The following is a 17,623-nucleotide window of genomic DNA, read 5'->3' on the forward strand; positions in this document are numbered from 1 at the left end:
AGGTATCCTGGAACTGAGATTCCCTAATGGCAACCTGACCGCAGAGACCCTCTGGACACCCCACCCCCACCCCCCGCCCCGCTCCAAAGGGAGGTACTCAACCCTCAACGCCCGTCAGGATGGGGACGGAAAGTCCGAAGGCCAGAGGTCTGGTTGCCATATCTGGGGGGCGGGGCCTCCCACCCCGCATCTTGGGCGGCAGCAGCTGGGACCGAGGGCAGGGACTTCCCACAGTGGCCTCCCTCTCGGAGACCCACCTCAGGCGGGCTGGCCTGTACCCCTCCCACAGGACCCAGGGCTCTGGGAGTCAAAGGCCAGTTATATGTGTGCCCCACTCCCGCTCAGAGAACAGCGGCCCGAGATGACACAGCCTACCGTCCTGGCCCAGCCCACAGGGGCGCAGGGAGCCGCAGGGGTGCTGCCCAGGGACAGGGCAATGCCCCGCAGCAACGCCACAGACAGCTTGTGAGGGCAAGGAACACGCGGGTCTGAGAGCTCACGCTTCCAGGTTTGGGCCCCACGGCCCCCAGTTCTTTATTACCAAGCAGGGCTCCCAAGACCAGGCCTCCGTCCATGATGCGTCTATATCTGAGACGCCCTAGACGCCAGAGCAGGGAGGGGTAGCTCGGGTGGGGGCCGGGGCTCCTCGGGCAGCCTGACACGGGGGCAGAGGAGCGGCCCTAGACCCCACTCCACTCAAGGGGGGGCAGGGGCGTGAACGAGAGACGGAGCCGGGGGTCCTGGGCCCCACACCAAGGGTGAGCCCAGGTCAGGCTGGATGGAGATGATCCGGTTCTCAGAGGCGGTCGGGGCCACGCCCATCCCCAGCCCGCCTCCACCTGGAGGGCCGGGTACGTGGGAGGAGGGGACGAAGGCGGCTGGAGAAAAGGGTGGAGACGGGAGGAGGGCCTTTGCTCCGGAGAGAGCGTCGTCTGGAGGCGGGAACTGGGCGAAGGCGACGCTGCAGCAGTGACCTCGGAGCCGGCTGGGGCGGGAGGGAGCCAGAGCACGGCCACCACGGGCGTGGCCAGGCCCCAGGCCCGGCTCAGGGCGCAGGGTGCGCGGCCAGGTGGCGCTCCAGCAGCGCGCGGTGCGAGAAGACCTTGCCGCAGGCCGGGCAGGGCGCGCGCTCGGGTCGGTGGGTGCGCATGTGCACGTTGAGCGAGCTCTTCTGCGTGAAGCGCTTGGCGCAGACGGCGCACTGGAAGGCGCGCACGCCCGTGTGCGTGACCATGTGCTTGAGCAGGTAGTCGCGCAGCGAGAAAGAGCGCCAGCACACGGCGCACTGGTGGGGCTTCTCCCCTGCGGGCGACAGGGAGGGCAGCACACGCAAGTCAGCTGAGAAGCCGCCCCGCGGCGCCCTTGCTGGGCAGGGACACTCCGCCCCACCTGGAGCAACCCTCAACCCGGAACCCCCCAGCCCGGCCCGGACGCCGCTCGCCCAGACCCTGAGGGTCATACCGCGATGTCGCTGCCTGTCAGCACCCACAACCCCGACAGGCAGCCTCCCAGCAGGGAATCCCGCAGGTCAGACTCCAGTTGCCCAAGGATAGATAAACCCCTCACCTTCAGGGACCTCCTTGCCCCCAAGCCGCACCGCGCCTGGCACAGGGCCGGGCTTCCTCTCCCCCTCCCCGCCACGCCCCTAGAGCATTCCGGGCCCTGGTCGCGGGCCACGGCTCTGGGGGCCGTCTGGCAAGGCCCAGCACCTTCAGTCCAGGAGAGACCCAGGCATACCTGCCCCCTCCCTCCTGGCTGCTTTCATGCCCTGGGGGTGACAGAGTAGGCTGCCCCCTCGCCCTGAATCAGAGAAGGGAAAGCAAGCCGTGTAGACCTCCAGAATCCTAAGTGCTAACACTCCATCTCCAAGGATCGGGGGACTCCGAGACCCACCCCGGCTCACCCGAGTGGATGAACATGTGCTTGGTGTAGTTTTTCCGAGAGCTGAACGTCTTGTGGCAGTGACTGCACTCGTAGGCCGGCGGGTCGGCCCCCGGGGCGCGCGCAGGAGTGGTCGAGGAGGCTGCGGTGGGAGCGGCCGGTGGGGCCGGGGCCTCCCCTAGAGGCGCGCTAGGCGCTGCATCGGGCGGGAGCCCAGAGTAGAAGGCGGGCGGGGGCGCAGGGGCGGGCCCGGAGGGAGCAGGAGGGGGTTGCGCCGGCGGCCCCGGGGCGCCCAGATGAAAGGGAAAGAGCGCGACCGGCGGCCCCGGGGTCTTCACGCCAGGTGGGCGGGGTCCGGGCAGGACGCAGTCGGGCGGGGCGACGGTCTCGGCGGGACAGCCTTCGGGGGCAGAGTGATCTCCGTCTTGCCAAGCGGAGACGTAGCTGTCGGGGAACACGTCCTCTGCGGCCGACGTCCCCCGGAGGAAGTCCCTCCCGGCGCCGCCGTAATCAGAGAGGCCAGCGGGCGCAGGCGGCTCCTCGCGCGCGCTATCGGCGGCCGCGGGGAGGAAGCCGGCGGCGCAGTCGGGGAAAGAAGGGGGCGCCTGGCCCTCGCCCGAGCCGCCGCCTTCGCCATCCTCGCCGTCGGTCTCGTCGTCGGTTTCGTCGTCGTCGTCGTCACCGCCGTCGTCTGGGGCCGCGGTCAGGGCCGGGTCGGCATCCGACCCCTCCGCCTTGGCCGGCGCGGGGGACGCCGGCAGCTGCAGGCGCGCGGGCTGGCGCTGCTTGCGGCTGTGCGCCGCACCGGGGTGGCTCGGGGGGCGCGCGGCCAGCAAGTGGCGCAGGCGGTGGCGCAGCTGCGCGGGCGCGAGCGGCGGGGGCACGGGCGTGGGCAGGGGCGCGGGCGCGGGGGTGCCCGGGGCAGGCGCGCGCGCGCGGGCGATGATCTGTGTGCACTCGTCTATGACCGTCTGGATGCGCAGCACGGACGCGGCTGTGAGCACCTGCAGCGCTTCGCCCTGCGCCACCACCAGCGAGCCGCTGTAGAGGAACTCGACCAGCTGGCGCACCGTTTGCGCGGGCACCACGGGGGGCACGCGGATCTCCGAGTGGCCGAGCAGCAACTTGTCCTGGAAGAAGGGCGAGCCGGCGGCCAACACGCAGCGGTGTGCGCGCAGTGAAGCCTCGCGGATGCGCACAGTCACGTCACAGAAGTGCCCACCCAGCCGCTGCCCGTTGAGGGTCTCAAGCAGAGAGCGAGAGAAGTTCTGCAGGTGAATGTGGTGCACTGCCTCCGCCGCCGCCATCTGCACCAGACGAGGGGGCGTGAGCAAGAGAAAGTCAGCTCGCGGACCCACCCACCCGCAGCGTACCCATCCCTTCAGGGGGACAGGGCCCAAGGGTGAACCAAACTGCTAGGCTTTATGAACCCTCTCCAACGCCTCTGTCCCTCCAAGACCTGGTGCGCAACAAACACAACACAGCAGGACTACCTGCCCCCCGCTCGAGGACTCCTGAAGCCCCCAGCACACGGATGGCAGAGGGCTGGGGACACCAAAATTTTGCCCCCCTCCTGGCTTGCTTACTGCCAGGGTGGGGAGGTCCAGGGCTTGCTTCCCCTACCTTGCCCCACCCACCCTTCCTAACTCCAATATCCAAAAACAATTCCCCTAAGGGGCAGCGCTGTGGAAGAGTCCGGGAACCCCTGTCTAGAGCAGGCTGCCCAGTCTCACCTATGCCCCACCTTGCTGGCTGTGGCTTCCCGCACTAGCGGCTTCTTTTGGATTTCCCCCACAGAGCACGGCGCTGTGCTGCCTCAGAACTGGTGACACTGACTAGTGTATACAGAGGCCTTCGCAGGGGGCGACTGGCATGCCTGCCTCTGGGACTAGGTGATTTAGGGTGTGCACAGGGTGTGCATAGAGTAGGTTGGGCATTAGCCTGACAGGCGCCCTACTGGAGGAAACGACGTGGTCTCTGGCAGACTTCAGCACAGGGGCAGGAGATGCCTCCTGTAGCCTCCTGTAGCATGCATAAGTTCCCAGGCCGAGGATCGAACCCTCATGACAGAGGCGACCGAGCCATTGCAGTGACAATGCTGGATCCTTAACCCAAGGAACCACATGCGAACTTCACTTCCTGGAATCTTGCTGGGGTTTGTGGACTGCACAGGGGTGTGTAATTGGTTGAGTGCAAGTGGAGCAGCAGAGGCCTCAAGATCAACATGGCTGAGCAATTTTTTTGTGTGTGGCTTTTTAGGGCTGCACCCTCGGCATATGGAAGTTCCCAGCTAGGGGTCGAATCAGAGCTGTAACTGCTGCTCTACACCATGGCTCATGGCAACGCCGGATCCTTAACCCACTGAGCAAGGCCAGGGATGGAACCCAAATCCTTGTGGATATTAGTTGGGTTCGTTACCACTGAGCTACAACAGGAACTCCTGGCGGAGCAATTTGGATACTTCTTGTCAAACTGTGGCCTCAAAATCCCAGCATTACCCACCCTCAGGCACTGCAAGAGGAGGGGACTCCCCCCCCCCCCGGATAATTCTGGGAATCCGAGAACCTCTGCTACTTCACCATGCTTTCTTAGCCTCAGTTTCTCCTGTCACACTAGGATGAGATACTTGGCTTACCTGAATCCAGGCCACACACACTTCCAGTCTAGGGGAGAAGGGTCAGTGGGGCACAGGATACACCCTGGGACCCGCCCACTCTGCGCCAGCCTGGCCCCAGAGTCAGGCCTCTTGTCACCCTCCGGGTCTACCGGGGTCTTGCACTCACCCCTTCTGGCTCTTTGTGCCCAAACAGCTTTCCTCCGCTGGGGGCATGCATGCTCCACAGTGACCCCTCAGACCAGCCTGCACACCTCCATTGCCCCAGTAACTGCCTTACGACCCCCCACTCCGGGTCTATTCCCCACACCACAGCCGGAGGGAACCTGTTCGGACCTAATAGGTCAGGACCCTCCTTAGCTCAGAGCTTTCCATGGCAATTCCTTAAACAAGCCTATCTTTGCGCAGGCCTCTGCCATAAGCACCCTTCACCGTCTTTATTCACCTGGCATCTAAAGACTTCAAATTTGTGCCTGGACGAGGGGGTCAGAAACCTGTGCCTCAGTCCGAAGGGACTGGACCCTTCCTCTTTCGACCCACCCCCGCCCTTCTCTTTGGAAGGGTCTGACTACAGTGCAGGTGCAGCAGAATCTTTTGGGCGCCTCGGAACAAAGGCCCACCTTGACGCGCCGCACCCAGGCATCCTGGCCACCACGCCTTGACCCATGCCATGCACTTTGCTCCGAGCACCCTGTCCTGTTCTCTGCGCCATTGCTCGCGCCTCACCCTGAGCCCAGCATCCCATCTCTGATCTGCTCTGGCTGCACCCGCTCCAACCTGGGCGAACCCGGGTTTCCCGCCTCCGCGCTCCTGCCGGCCCGGTGCCCCCGTCCTGCAGCGCCCCCTCACGTCTGCGAGGCGAGCTTCAAGCTTAGCGCGGGCGCCCCTCCCCTCACACGCCCCGACCTCCCCGCCGGCCCTGCGGCAGGGGGATGCCCGCCTGACCCCACCTCCGGCTCCTCCTCAGGCACCAGGCCGGGCGGTGGCCGCCTCAAGCTCAGCACCTCCAAGGCCGCACTTCCGGGCCGCAACGCCGGCGGAACCAAAGTCCGCAGCCGCTGCGGCGCGTGGAGACGCTAGGTCAGAGCACGTTTCCGGCGTTTCCATGGAGATCAGCCGCCGCCGCCAGGACGCACTTCCGGCCCTCCTCCGAGTCGGAACCGACGTCGCGGGAGCTGGGGCAACCGGGCAACGTCGCCTCAGAAACGGGATGGGGGCGGGGCCATCAATCTGCGAGCCACGCCCCTGCACGTGTGCTGCGGGGCCGGAGCGAGGGTGGGTGAGTGGTCTGCCCCAAGTTTTGGGCAGGTCCAGGCAGGCTTGAAGCCCAGTGCACCCCGGCTCTGTACCCATGGCAGCAGCAGTAGGACTCGTCTCTGGTGTCAATCTCCAGCCTCTCGTGGGCCGTGGAGGCTGCGAGTGGGATGTGGGCGCTGACGCCACGCCCATTTGGCCCAGAGCCTGGGTCCCAGGTAGAAGGTGAAGGTGCCCTGCACACCAGGTCCACCTGCCCCTGGGCGAGTAGGGAGCAAGTCAATGTTCACCGAATGCTTTCTGCATGCCACACTCTGGGCCGCGACTCAGAAAAGAAAGCGAGTGCGGGGATGAGATGAGTGGTACCTCTGCCAGGAGCGTGTGGAGCAGCCATACTCCCCAAACCGTAAGGCACTTTAGGGGACAAAATCTGGGAAGAGCTCCCTGGGCAGAGGAACGGCCTGGGTGCCAGGGCCTTGAGATGGGGTGGCTGTCCAAGACAACCAAGAACCAGTCCCGTTAGACGGTGAGGTTGCACGGGTGGGTTGGCTGGGTCTTATGCCCTGCTCATGGGGACTAAAGCAGGGGCAGCACGGAACCTCAGCGGACCCTATTTTTTGTGCAGCAGGGGCGGAATCCAGCGTCGAGCCAGCATAGGGACAAGGTCACAGTGCCTGTGTCTCGCGTCAGGCAGCTGCTGAACAGCTGTATTGTAGATGTGTTGAAGGGAGGGGGCATGCCAGGAGGGAAACCACTGTCCCCAGCAGCACCCTTGCCCTGAGGAACCTCATTAAAATCTGGGTCTCATGGCCTCGTTGTCCTTGTACAGAAAGCAAGTCCCTCGGGATGGCCTACCCAGGTCATTGTTTCTCCTCCATCCACCTCTCCTGCTCATTCCTCTCTGGCTTCTACAGACTCCTTACTGTGCCCACCTCCACTGTGAGGCCAGAGGTTCATCTGTGTCCTTCACCTTGACAGACAGCTGCTGCCAGTATAACCCACACAGGTGTATAGGTTCCAAAGCTGCTTTACTCTGCCCTGGGCCCAATCCTCTATGATTGTGGGCATTAAGTGACAGTCCTAAAAATGACCCAAGATTCCGTGTCCAGCTCCCCAGAACCTGAATAGTATATATATACATATGCGTGTGTGTGTGTGTGTGTGTGTGTATTTTAAGGCCCGCAGGTGCAGCATTCGGAAGTTCCCAGGCTAGGGGTTGAATCGAATCAAATCGGAGCTATGGCTGCCGGCCTGCACCACAGCCACAGCAACACCGGATCCAAACCGTGCCTGTGACCTACACCACAGTTCACGGAAACACTGGATCCTTAACCCACTGAGAGAGGCCAGGGATCGAACCTACCTCCTCATGGATGCGGGTCGGGTTCCTTACCACTGAGCCACAATGGGAACTCCCATAGTAGACATAATTAAGGTTATTACTAATCAACTGAGTTTAAGTAAGGAGAAGGCCCTGGATTGTGTGGATGGGCCCAAGGGAATCACTAGGGTCCTTAAAGGCAGAAGCAGAAAAGGACTTGAAGTAGGAGAAGGGACTCCAGGGTTTGGAAGGTGGGGGGGCCACGTGACAAGGAATATGGGGCTGGTGGTGGGGTCTAGGGTCTGAGAAGAGCCGTGGAGCTAGCCAGCAAGAAAATAAGGACCTCAGTCCTACTGAGGCACCGGGTTCTGCTAACAGACTAACTGAGCTGGGAGGAGACGCTTCCCCAGAGCTCCCAGATAGGAGCCCAGCCCTGCCCACGGCTTGATGGTGGCCTTTGTGAGACCCAAGCAGAGGATGCTACCTGGGCTTCTGATCTACAGAACAGTGAGCTAATGAATGATGTTTTAAGCCACTGGGTTTGTAGTAATATGTTAAGCAACAACAACACAAATACAACTGCCAGAGACTCAGGGCCTCCACACGGGGAGTGTCTGATAAACACCACTGTCTTTCCATCTAATGAAGACCTTCCCATTGCCTGTCTCTTGCTAAATATTTTATTTCTGCCTTACCAGCGTTTATTAGGTAGGTCTCATCCACCCATCCCACCAGCAGAGGGACTTGGTGGGCAGGGAGGGGTGAGAGGGGGAACCAACCACCCAGACACATGACGGGAACAACACTAGGGCAGGTGGAAGGGCATGTGTGAGGGCTCTGAGGAGGGAGGGTGGCCCTCCCTTGGGTGAGGGGGTTGAGACCCACTGTCGGGGGTGGGGGTAGGGGAGAGGGAGGACCACACTCCCATCTGCCTGTCTAAAGGACCCTGGGGAGGACAGTGGACTAGAGGGGCAGCAGACACTGCCAGGAGGAGACAGATTTAGAAAGGAGAGGACAGGGGTGGCTTCAGGAAAGCTCTTAGCAGATGAGGGTGAGATGACGACCTGGCCAGAAGGAACGCGGAAGGCAGGAGGAAAAACCACACTCCCCCCCTCGGGTGGCCAAGGAGGTAGGAGCTGTGGCCTCCAGCGACACAGCCTGGAGAAAATATCTATTTTGCTTTTCTCTCCAAAGACTCTCCAGAGGTTGTGGGGGCATCTCGAGGAATAAATAGCATGACTGAGGACCCAGGTTGGATAAGCCAGGGAGGGCCCTCCACCCTGGCTGACCGTCAGGGGAAGGGGCCGGGCCCACAGCGACCACAGGCACATGAAAGGGGCAGGAGGAACTGAGCCAAGGCAGGGAAGGCCCCCAACACACACAGCTTCTGGCAGGAGTCAGACTCAGCCCCCGCACCCAGCTCAACCAGGGTCCCCGGCCTCCCTCCAGCCTCCTCTGTGGCAGGCACTGTGCGAGGGTGAAGCCTGGCGCTGTCCTAGTGGGTCTGGGCTGTGCCAGGTGTGGGATGCAGGTCCCAGACCTCAGGCACACACCTCAGTCTGCCGGGAGTGTCCCCCGGCCCAGGGGATAGACATTAAACGTATGCCCAGAAGAATGCCTTCCGTGCCCGGCCGACACGGTGGGACGGAGGGAGGTCCCTGGCAAGGCAGAGACCAGCATGGAGGGTTCAGTGCTCCAGACGGTTCTGAGAGGAAGTGGGGAGCCCTTTGAAGTGGGGGAGGGGCAATGGCAGGACCTCTAATACCCAGAAAGGCCCCGGAGGGAGGGGGCTGGGGGGGAGCCGGGACCCAGGCCCCGCTGGAGTTCAGGGAGGCAGCAGGGACAACGAGTGGGACCAAGCAAGGTGCCTTCAGGACTTACTTGGACAGAAACATCCAGACAAGCTTCAAAGACGGTCGTCGAGGGGGTTGGGGTGGCACGAGGAATAATTGCGATTTTGAGTTGCTTTCGCATATAAAAGACAAAGAACCTCCTGCCAGCCTTGCGGCCTGAGGAAACTGTGGGGAGGAGGAGGGACCTGAAGTGAACGAATCATCCTAACGATACAACTGCCTCAGCTCCGGGGTCCCTGCATTAATTTGCAAAACTTAAAAAACTTAAAAAACCCAAGAAACACAGAAGACAGTATAGCATACACTGAAGCGCTCACATTCCCAAGCAGCAAATATTCTTTTTTTGGGGGTCCTGTTTTTAGTACACTTAAAAAATTAAGGGAGTTCCTGGCATGCTCAGTGGGTTCAGACCCCGACTAGGATCCATGAGGATGTGAGTTGGATCCCTGACCTCGCTCAGTGGGGTAAGGATCCGGCGTTGCCTTGAGCTATGGTACAGGTCGCGGATGCGGCTTGGATCTGGCATGGCTGTGGCTGTGGTGTCGGCTGAGAGCTGTAGCTCTGATTTGACCCCTAGGCCAGGAACTTCCATATGCAACACGTGCAGCTCTCAAAAGCCCCCCAAAAAGGTAAAGCTTGTAGGTGAAGGGGAGAGCCCTTGGGGTGGCACGCCGGGCAGTTCTGTCCTTACAGCCTCTTCTTCCCTCCCCACCTTGATGCGCTGGAGCCAGATTAACCTGTGTTTTCATCCAAGGTCCTCAATCCTTTGCTCCTGGGTGCCTCAGGGCTGGTGTTCCTGGCACCCCAGTGCAGGGCCCACTGCAGCCTTCCCTCCCTCTGACTGCCAGCTCTCTCCTGGAATTCTCTAGCTCAAGGGCACATGTGATCCAATCATTTGTAGTGAGTTTACCATTTAGGGCCACACCTGAACCTGCGGCCTATGGAAGTTCCCAGGCTAGGGTTCAAATTGGAGCTGCGAACGCAGGCCCAAGCCACAGTCACAGCAACGCCAGACCCGAGCAGCGCCCGTGGCTACACCACAGTTCACGGCAATGACGAATCCTTAACCCTTTGACTGGGGCCGGGGATTGAACTGTGTCCTCATGGATATTAGTGGGGTTTGTAACCTGGCAAGCCACACCGGGAACTCCAAGGCCAACGTCTTCAAACCTCTCTTTGTTCCAGTGGGATCAGCGGTTCCTCACAGCCACTGGGACTCAGGTTCGATCCCTGGCCTGGCACAGTGGGTTATAGATCCAGTGTTGCCACAGCTATGGGTGGCGTAGGTCCCAACTCTGGCTGGGATTTGATCCCTGGTCCTGGACCTCCACATGCTGAGGGGTGGCCAAAAAAGGGAAAAAGAAACCCCCCTCACCAGCCAAAAACAAGTCTTTGGAAGCTTCCTTACTCCCTAGCGTGTCTATTTCACATCCCCAAGTCCCAGCTGTCCACAGACAGGCCCTGCTGGCTGGTTTGTGTGCCCTGGTTTCACTCAGGATTGCTCAGGGCCTTTGCTTCCAGTTGATCTGGAAGTCTCACTTCTCCTTTTAATTAAGGTGATTCAAATAATACATAAATCAACCATTTTAGGAGTTCCCTGGAGGCCTGGCAGTTAAGGATCCAGTGTTGCCACTGCAGTGGCTCAGGTTTGATCCCTGGCCTGGGAACTTCTGTAGACCTCGGGCAAGGCAAAAAAAAAAGGGGAGTTCCCATCATGGTGAGGCCGACTAGGAACCATGAGGTTGTAGGTTCGATCTCTGGCCTTGCTCAGTGGGTTACGGATCTGGCGTTGCCATGAGCTGTGATGTAGGTTGCAGACGCGGCTCGGATCCCGAGTTGCTGTGGCTGTGGTGTAGGTCGGCAGCCGTAGCGCTGTAGCTCCGATTGGACCCCCCAGCCCGGGAACCTCCGTATGCCATGGGTGCGGCCCTAAAAAGAAAAAAAGGAATAAGGAAAAATTAACCATTTTAAAATGAACAATTCAGGGGACATTAGTATGGTCGCAATGTTGTGAAACCACCACCTTTATTTAGTCCCAAAACCTTTTCCTCACTCCCATAACTCATCTTCCCCTCCCTGCAGCCCCTAGCGACAGCTAATCTCTATGTCTTTCTGAATTTGCATATTCAATATTTCATATAAGTGGAATGATACAATATCTGGTCTTTTTGTATCTGATTTTTTTCACTTGCATAATTTTGTGGGTTTTTTTGGTCTTTTTGTCTTTCTTACGGCCACACCTGAGGCACATGGAGGTTCCCAGGCTAGGGGCTGAATCCAAGCTGCAGCTGCTGGCCTACACCAGAGCCACAGCATCGCGGAATACGTGCCTGCTGAGTCTGTGACCTACACCACAGGTCATGGCAATGCTGGATCCTTAACCCACTGAGCAAGGCCAGGGATTGAACCCGAGTCCTCGTGGATGCTAGTCGGGTTCGCCAACCGCGGAGCCAAGAATTCTGACTTGCATACTGTTTTTAAGATTCATGTATATGATAGCAAATACTAGTGGTTTGTTCCTTTTTATGGCTAAGACTGAACTGTATGGAAATATCACACGTTTTTAGCCATTCATCGATTGGTGGACATTTGGGTTGTTTCTGCCTTTGGCTGTTGTGAATAGTGTTGCTGCGAACAGTCCCGTACAAGGATCTGGCTGAACACCTTTTTTCCTTCTTTTCAGTATACACCCAGGAGTGAATTGCTGGATCAAAGAGTTAAATCTATGTTCAGCTATTTGAGCAGCTGCCAAGCTTTTTTCCCGAGTGGCTGCATTGGTTTCCATTCTCACCAGCAATGTAGGAGGTTCCCATGTCTCTGTGTCCCTGCCAACACTTGTTATTCTCATTTTTAAAAAAAGCCGTCCTAGGTGTTCCTGCTGTGATGCAGCAGGTCGGCTCCAACATGGTCTCTGGGTTCAGTCCCCTGCCATCACAGCGGTGGCTCCGATTCGATCCCTGGCCCAGGAACTTCCATATGCCATGGGTGCCGTCAGAAAAAAAAAAAAAAAAAAGCTGTCCTGGGCAGATGTGAAGCAGTATTTCGCAGTGGCTTGGTTCTCGTTTCCCTAGTGACTGACAATGCGGGCTGTCTGTTGATGTGCTTGTTGTCCATTCGTTTGCCTTCGTCGGCCCGCTCCTCCTCTTCCAACAGTTAAATTGCACTATAGTGAGCAGTATAATGCATTTTCCTTTTTTTCTTTTTTTTCGACGGCCCCCTCAGTGAGGCCTGGTGGAGGACAGGGGCCCTGGTTTCTAGCAGGACGTGCCCGCTCCAGATGGACACATGCCGGCTGCTTCTCTCCTTCCCTCCAATGCCCCTTGAGTTCCCACGGGTGGAGAATTCCTTCTAAAGACTTGTTGTGCTTCAGGCCCGATCTCGTCGGCTTGAAGCCCTCACAGGGGGTGTTTGGCACCATTGCCTCCCATGCAGGACCTCCCAGGGGAGCAGGGACCGCCTGGCTCTGCCCACTCCCAGGTGGCTCCTCTGATCCCCCCTCCATCACTGCAGAATGTGTACAACAGAATCCTGACCTGCTCAGGAATCTCAGGACAGCTTGGGAAATGTTTTCCGAACTCCAGCATTTAATTATCTCGGCAAAGACCGGGACCATGTGTTCCCCTGAAACACGGTTCCCTTTGGGAAGGCAGACTCAGTGCTGCGGTCTCTGGGTGAGGGGCTGCCTGAAAAGCGGCATCATATGGTGACAGATGGGCTTATTTTTCGGATTCTGTTCTTTTTTGAGAACTCAGCTCATGGACAGGGTGGATTCACTGCGTGTCAGTCAGTGACAATCACTGTGTTTTCTGATGCTTGAGTTGTACCGTCGGGTTTGGCTTCTGCATCCTGTTAACACTTTTCGGTCAGGCTTTGGGTCCTGACTCTGGGCGGAAGCAGGTGTTCCAGGCTCACCTGGGGCTTTTCCTACGTGGTTCTGGAATCCTTTCTCCTGAGACCCTTGGTTCCCGTCTGCAGGGCAAGGGATGAAAATCTGGACTCTGGATGTTTCCTGGCCTTTCCCTCCCTGCCTTTCCTGGGGGCCAGAGATCACGTTGGGAAGGCAGATGGAGGGTGTGAGGGTACCCCCAGCCCAGGACTGGGTTGAACTCTCTAGGGAGTAGAGAGTTTGTTACCTGTGAAATGAGGAGTGCAGTAGGCAGACAGATGGCCCCGAAGTGACAGACATCCTAACCCTGGGGACCTGGGCAAGAGGCTCTTACTCTTTCCTGATCTCTTCAGGGAAGAGGATCCCTGCAATTGTGAGTAAGGACCCGGAAATGGGGAAATTGTTCCGTGTTATCTGAGCAGGCTCTAAATGTCAATTCTCATGGAGCTTTACAGGACTGAGGCAGAGGGAAACGTGTCAACTGTCTTAGTTGGCTCTGGCTGCCCACACCGAAACTCGAGAGCCTGGGTGGCTCAAAGGGCCAAAATTTACTTCTTCCAGGCTTGGGGGCTGGCAAGTCCAAGATCGAGATGGCTGCCAGGTCGGTTTCATTCCGAGGCCCCTCCTCTTGGCTTCTAGGAGCTGCCAAGGTGCTGTGTGCTCCTGCAGCCTCTTCTTTGTGGTCACAGAAATCTCTCTGGTATCTTTTTTTTCTGTGGCTGCTCCCGTTCCTGGGTCACAGGACTGACAAAGTGGAATCCTTAACCGCCAAGCCACCAGGGAACTTTTTAATAAGACAGTCATTGCATTCTGAGAGCCCCTGCCTCACGACCCTAATTACCTCTCAAAGGCTCCATTACCGAATACTATCACATTGGCAGAGCTTCAATACAGGTATTATGAGATGGGCAAAATTCAGCCTATATAGCAAGGCGCCCAGAGGAAAAGGCAATTCAAAGGTGAGAGGTTTGAAGGTGATGGCCTTGGCGTTCTCGTTGTGGTTCAGTGGTAACAAACCTGACTAGTATCCATGAGGATGTGGGTTCGGTCCCTGCCTTGCTCAGTGAATTAAAGGATCCGGCACTGCCATGAGCTGTTGTGTAGGTCGCAGACGCAGGTCAGATCTGTTGTTGCTGCGGCTGTGGTGTAGGGAGGCAGCTGCAGCTGCAGCTGCAGCTCCGATTCAACCCCTACCCTGGGAACTTCCATATGCTGCAAGTGCAGCCCTAAAAAGTGGGGGAAAAAAAAAAAAAAAAAAGGACATGCTGCAGCCACAAGGCTAGGAAGCCCTGGAGCCATCGGCAGCTGGAAGAGGCAAGGAAGGACTCACCCCCAGAGGCATCAAAGGGAATGAAGCCCTGTCCACAGTGTGGGTTTTTGTATTGTTTTGTTTTTTTTGCCATGCCCACAGCCTGTGGGAGTTCCTGGTCATGGGACAGAACCCTCAGCACAGCAGGACCTGAGCTGCTGTAACAATAATGTTGGAGCCTTAACCTGCTCTGCCACAAGGAAACTCCCCTGCCAATATTTATATTTCAGAATTTCGGCTTTCAGAACTGTGAACTACATTTTTGTTTTAAGCTGTCAAGTTTATGGTAACGTGTTACAGTAGGCACAGGAAACTAATGGAGGAACCATGGTTATTTTATTTTTTGTCTTTTTGCCTTTTCCAGGGCCGCTCCCGCAGCATATGGAGGTTCCCAGGCTAGGGGTCTAATCGGAGCCGTAGCCGCCGGCCTACACCAGAGCCACAGCAGCGCAGGATCCAAGCCACGTCTTCAGCCTACACCACAGCTCAGGGCAACGCCGGATCCTTAACCCACCGAAGAAGGCCAGGGATCGAACCTGAAACCTCATGGTTCCTAGTTGGATTCATTTCTGCTGCACCATGACGGGAACTCCAACGCTGTGAATTTTACCACAACTAAAAAAAGGCTTAAAAAGTAATAGAACCCAGACCTCAGCTTGTTTTCTACATATACCTGTCAGAGTATTTATTTTACATGCTGCGTGCCCACTGTGGAGCAGGCCCTGGGCAAGGCATGGCAGGTGCAGCCGTGACCATAAACACTCTGGAGGTCCTGTCCTTGTGAGTCTCTCTAGCTGAAATGTGAGCGTAGAGAAGGAGCCCGGCTGAAAGAGAGGCAGGGAAGAACGTTCTGGGCAGAGGGAACACCCAGTGCAAAGGCTGTGAGGTGGGAACAGGTTGGCCTGTGTGGTAGAAGCTGAGTGGTGAGGTCAGAGATCAAAAGGGACAGACTCATCAAAATGTGATTTTTCTGTGTGTGGTAAAATACACATAAAATTGCCATTTCAGCTCTTTTCAAGTATACAATTAAGTGGCATTAGGTACATTCCTGAGGCTGTGCAGCTATCACAGTGGCCTTGTTCCCAAATGAAATCTGTGAAGATGGAGAGGTTGAAGTGATGTAGCCACAAGACTTCCCCAAGAAATGGCTTTGGGGGTGTTGCCTGAAGGTTGGGGGTAGAGTCTGCGCAAGGGTGGAGTTTGGGAAATGAAGAGAGAGTGAGAATGGCTGTCTGCAGGTGGCCGCCCAAAAGGGGCAGTGGAATGGCTGGCCCCTCCGACGTATTGTTTCACTCATTGAGTCCTGTCTGCACAACAGTGGCCGGTGGTCCAGGACTGGAAAGGGGCTATGCTGGAGAGGGTGGACAGGGAGCGCAGGGTGGGAGTACAAAGTGACACTGGGGGCGGAGCCAGATGTACCCATGTCCTTCCATGCACCTCTGGGCAGGCTGGCTCCCCAGAGAGGCCCTGTTGGGGGAGGGTTCTGGCCTGGCTTGGCCAGTCCTAGGGTGCCCCCTTGTGTTTCTCTGAGTTTGCCTGAGCCTGGTTTCCAGGTGATGCTCTCTTTGCCGGTACTGTTCTGGAACAGTGGCCAGAGTCGAGTGACGTGACCATACCAGGGAATAGGTGTCCAGCAACCTCTAGGCACCTCCCACGCCTCCTCCTGTCCGCCTCAGGGCCTCTGCCCTTGTTTCTGCAGGAACTGCTTTCCCCCAGGTGTTTGGGGGCCGCCTCTAGGGAAATGCACTCCTATACCTTATCCACGGCCGCGTATTTTAACTGTCTGGCCCCTGACCGCCGCGTGGCGGCCTGCTAGGTGGGGCCAGGGGGTGGGAAGAGGACAGGATGGGTACGGCTCCATCGCGGCCACCCAACCCGGGCATGTGGGGCCCAGCTCAGAGGGCAGGTGGGGTCGTGGAAAGTGCTCAGCAAGTACTGCTGGAGGCCTCCACGCCTCAACCTGCGCGCGGCCAGCCACCAACTTTGTTCCCCAGCTCCCGGCGGAAGGAAGCCGAGGTCCGCGGCCCCGGCGGCCCAGGCGGCCCGGGCGGCCGCGGGGGGCGTGGTTGCGGGGGGCGGGCCGGCGGGCGGGGCGGGCCTGGGGGGCGGGCCTTGGGGGGGCGGGCTGCGGCCGCGACAAAGGCGGGCGCCAGACAAAGCCCCCAGGCCCCGCCGCGAACAAAAGCCACCCCAGGCCCGGCTGCGCTGGACGCACTTCCACAGCCGCCGCCAGTGGGCGCCTGGGGAGCGGGGTGCGCGAGGCTGCCCCACGCTCCTCCTGCAGCTTTCGCGAGATCCAGCCCCGAGAGGGGCACAGTGGGGTCTCTGGGCTGGCGGTGCGGGCCCTGGGGGGTCTTTGCATCCTCTCCAAGCTGCCACCGCTGCCTCCTGGACTTGGAGCCCTCAGGACAGAGGAGCCCAGCCCAGGGGCGAAGGCCCGACCCTGGGAGCAGCTCCAAGGTCTCAAGGTGTCTCCGGGCCAGTGACACCAGACAGGATCCCCTCCCACGGGCCTGATCCCACCTCAGACAGGATCCCCTCCCACTGACCTCGCTCCCTCCTGAGACAGGATCCCCTCCCACGGGCCCTCACTTCCACCAAGATCGCCTCCCACAGACCCCACGGCCCACTTGCACACAATCCCATCCCTCTGACCTTGTTGTTCTGACTTCAGACAAGATGTCTTCCCCCTGCTCTTGCTTCCCTCATAGTCAGGACCCCTCCCTCAGCTCCGGCTTTCCCTACCTCCCAACTCAGGCAGGACTTCTCTCTCCCCCCGCAGACCCTGCCCCACCCTCAGCATTCTCACAGATCCTGTTTCTCCTGCAAGTGGGATTCCCACCAAAGGCCATGTTTCAAAGAGCATTCCTCCTCCAGGCCTAGCTTCTCCCATCTGACAGGATTCTCCCCAAACACGGTACTTCCTATCTCAGATCCTGCTCCCTACTGAGGCAGGCTTCCCTTTCCTGCAGATCCTGCTTCTGCCTTCACATGGAATTGCCACAGACCCCCGCTTCCCTCCTCAGTAGTCTGCTGTTGAAGTTCACCCACTTTTTTTGGGCGAGGCCCGCAGGTATGGCATATGCAAGTTTTCAGGCTAGGGGTCCAACCAGAGCTACAGCTGTCGGCCTACTCCACAGCCCCAGCAACTCAGGATCCAAGCCGTGTCTGAGACCTACACTGCAGCCCATGGCAACCCGGGATGCTTAACCTGCTGAGCGGGGCCAGGAATCCAACCTGGATACAACTCATGGATACTAGTCGGGTACAACAGCAATTCCCAGTGGCCCGCTTGCAGAGCAGAGTGAGCATATTGGCTGGCTGAAAGATGACAAGGGCCACCTGGGGCACCAGGCGGGATTTTAGGCTCCCTGCTCAGAGCCCCATGGGACCTATTCGATTTACTCAGGTCTCCGTGTTTCTCATGTTAAGACAATAAAAAGTGTAAAACCCACAAAGTCAGCCTCCCGGCTCAGAAACGCACTTCCTCCTTGGTCCCGGGAAC

At 58.6% G+C, this 17,623-nt stretch overlaps 1 protein-coding gene across 5 annotated transcripts; it reads right to left on the bottom strand.

Moving 5' to 3' along the window:
- Nucleotides 1–502: 502 nt before the first annotated feature.
- On the bottom strand, nt 503–5,670 carry ZBTB45 (zinc finger and BTB domain containing 45). Of its 5 annotated transcripts, none has more exons than XM_047790937.1 (3): nt 5,446–5,670; nt 1,904–3,188; nt 503–1,302 (listed from the first exon to the last, which is right to left on the bottom strand). In XM_047790937.1, the coding sequence occupies exons 2-3, from the start codon at nt 3,186–3,188 to the stop codon at nt 1,046–1,048; spliced, it is 1,542 nt and encodes a 513-aa protein (XP_047646893.1). In that variant the 5' UTR covers nt 5,446–5,670; the 3' UTR covers nt 503–1,045. The 5 variants fall into 5 exon arrangements, with proteins under 5 accessions (XP_047646893.1, XP_047646895.1, XP_047646892.1 ...); XM_047790939.1 differs by lacking the exon at nt 5,446–5,670 and adding an exon at nt 5,222–5,394; XM_047790936.1 differs by lacking the exon at nt 5,446–5,670 and adding an exon at nt 4,665–5,215.
- Nucleotides 5,671–17,623: the final 11,953 nt, after the last annotated feature.

This window comes from Phacochoerus africanus, chromosome 8, assembly GCF_016906955.1.
Source record: "Phacochoerus africanus isolate WHEZ1 chromosome 8, ROS_Pafr_v1, whole genome shotgun sequence".
Classification (NCBI taxonomy): Eukaryota; Metazoa; Chordata; class Mammalia; order Artiodactyla; family Suidae; genus Phacochoerus; species Phacochoerus africanus.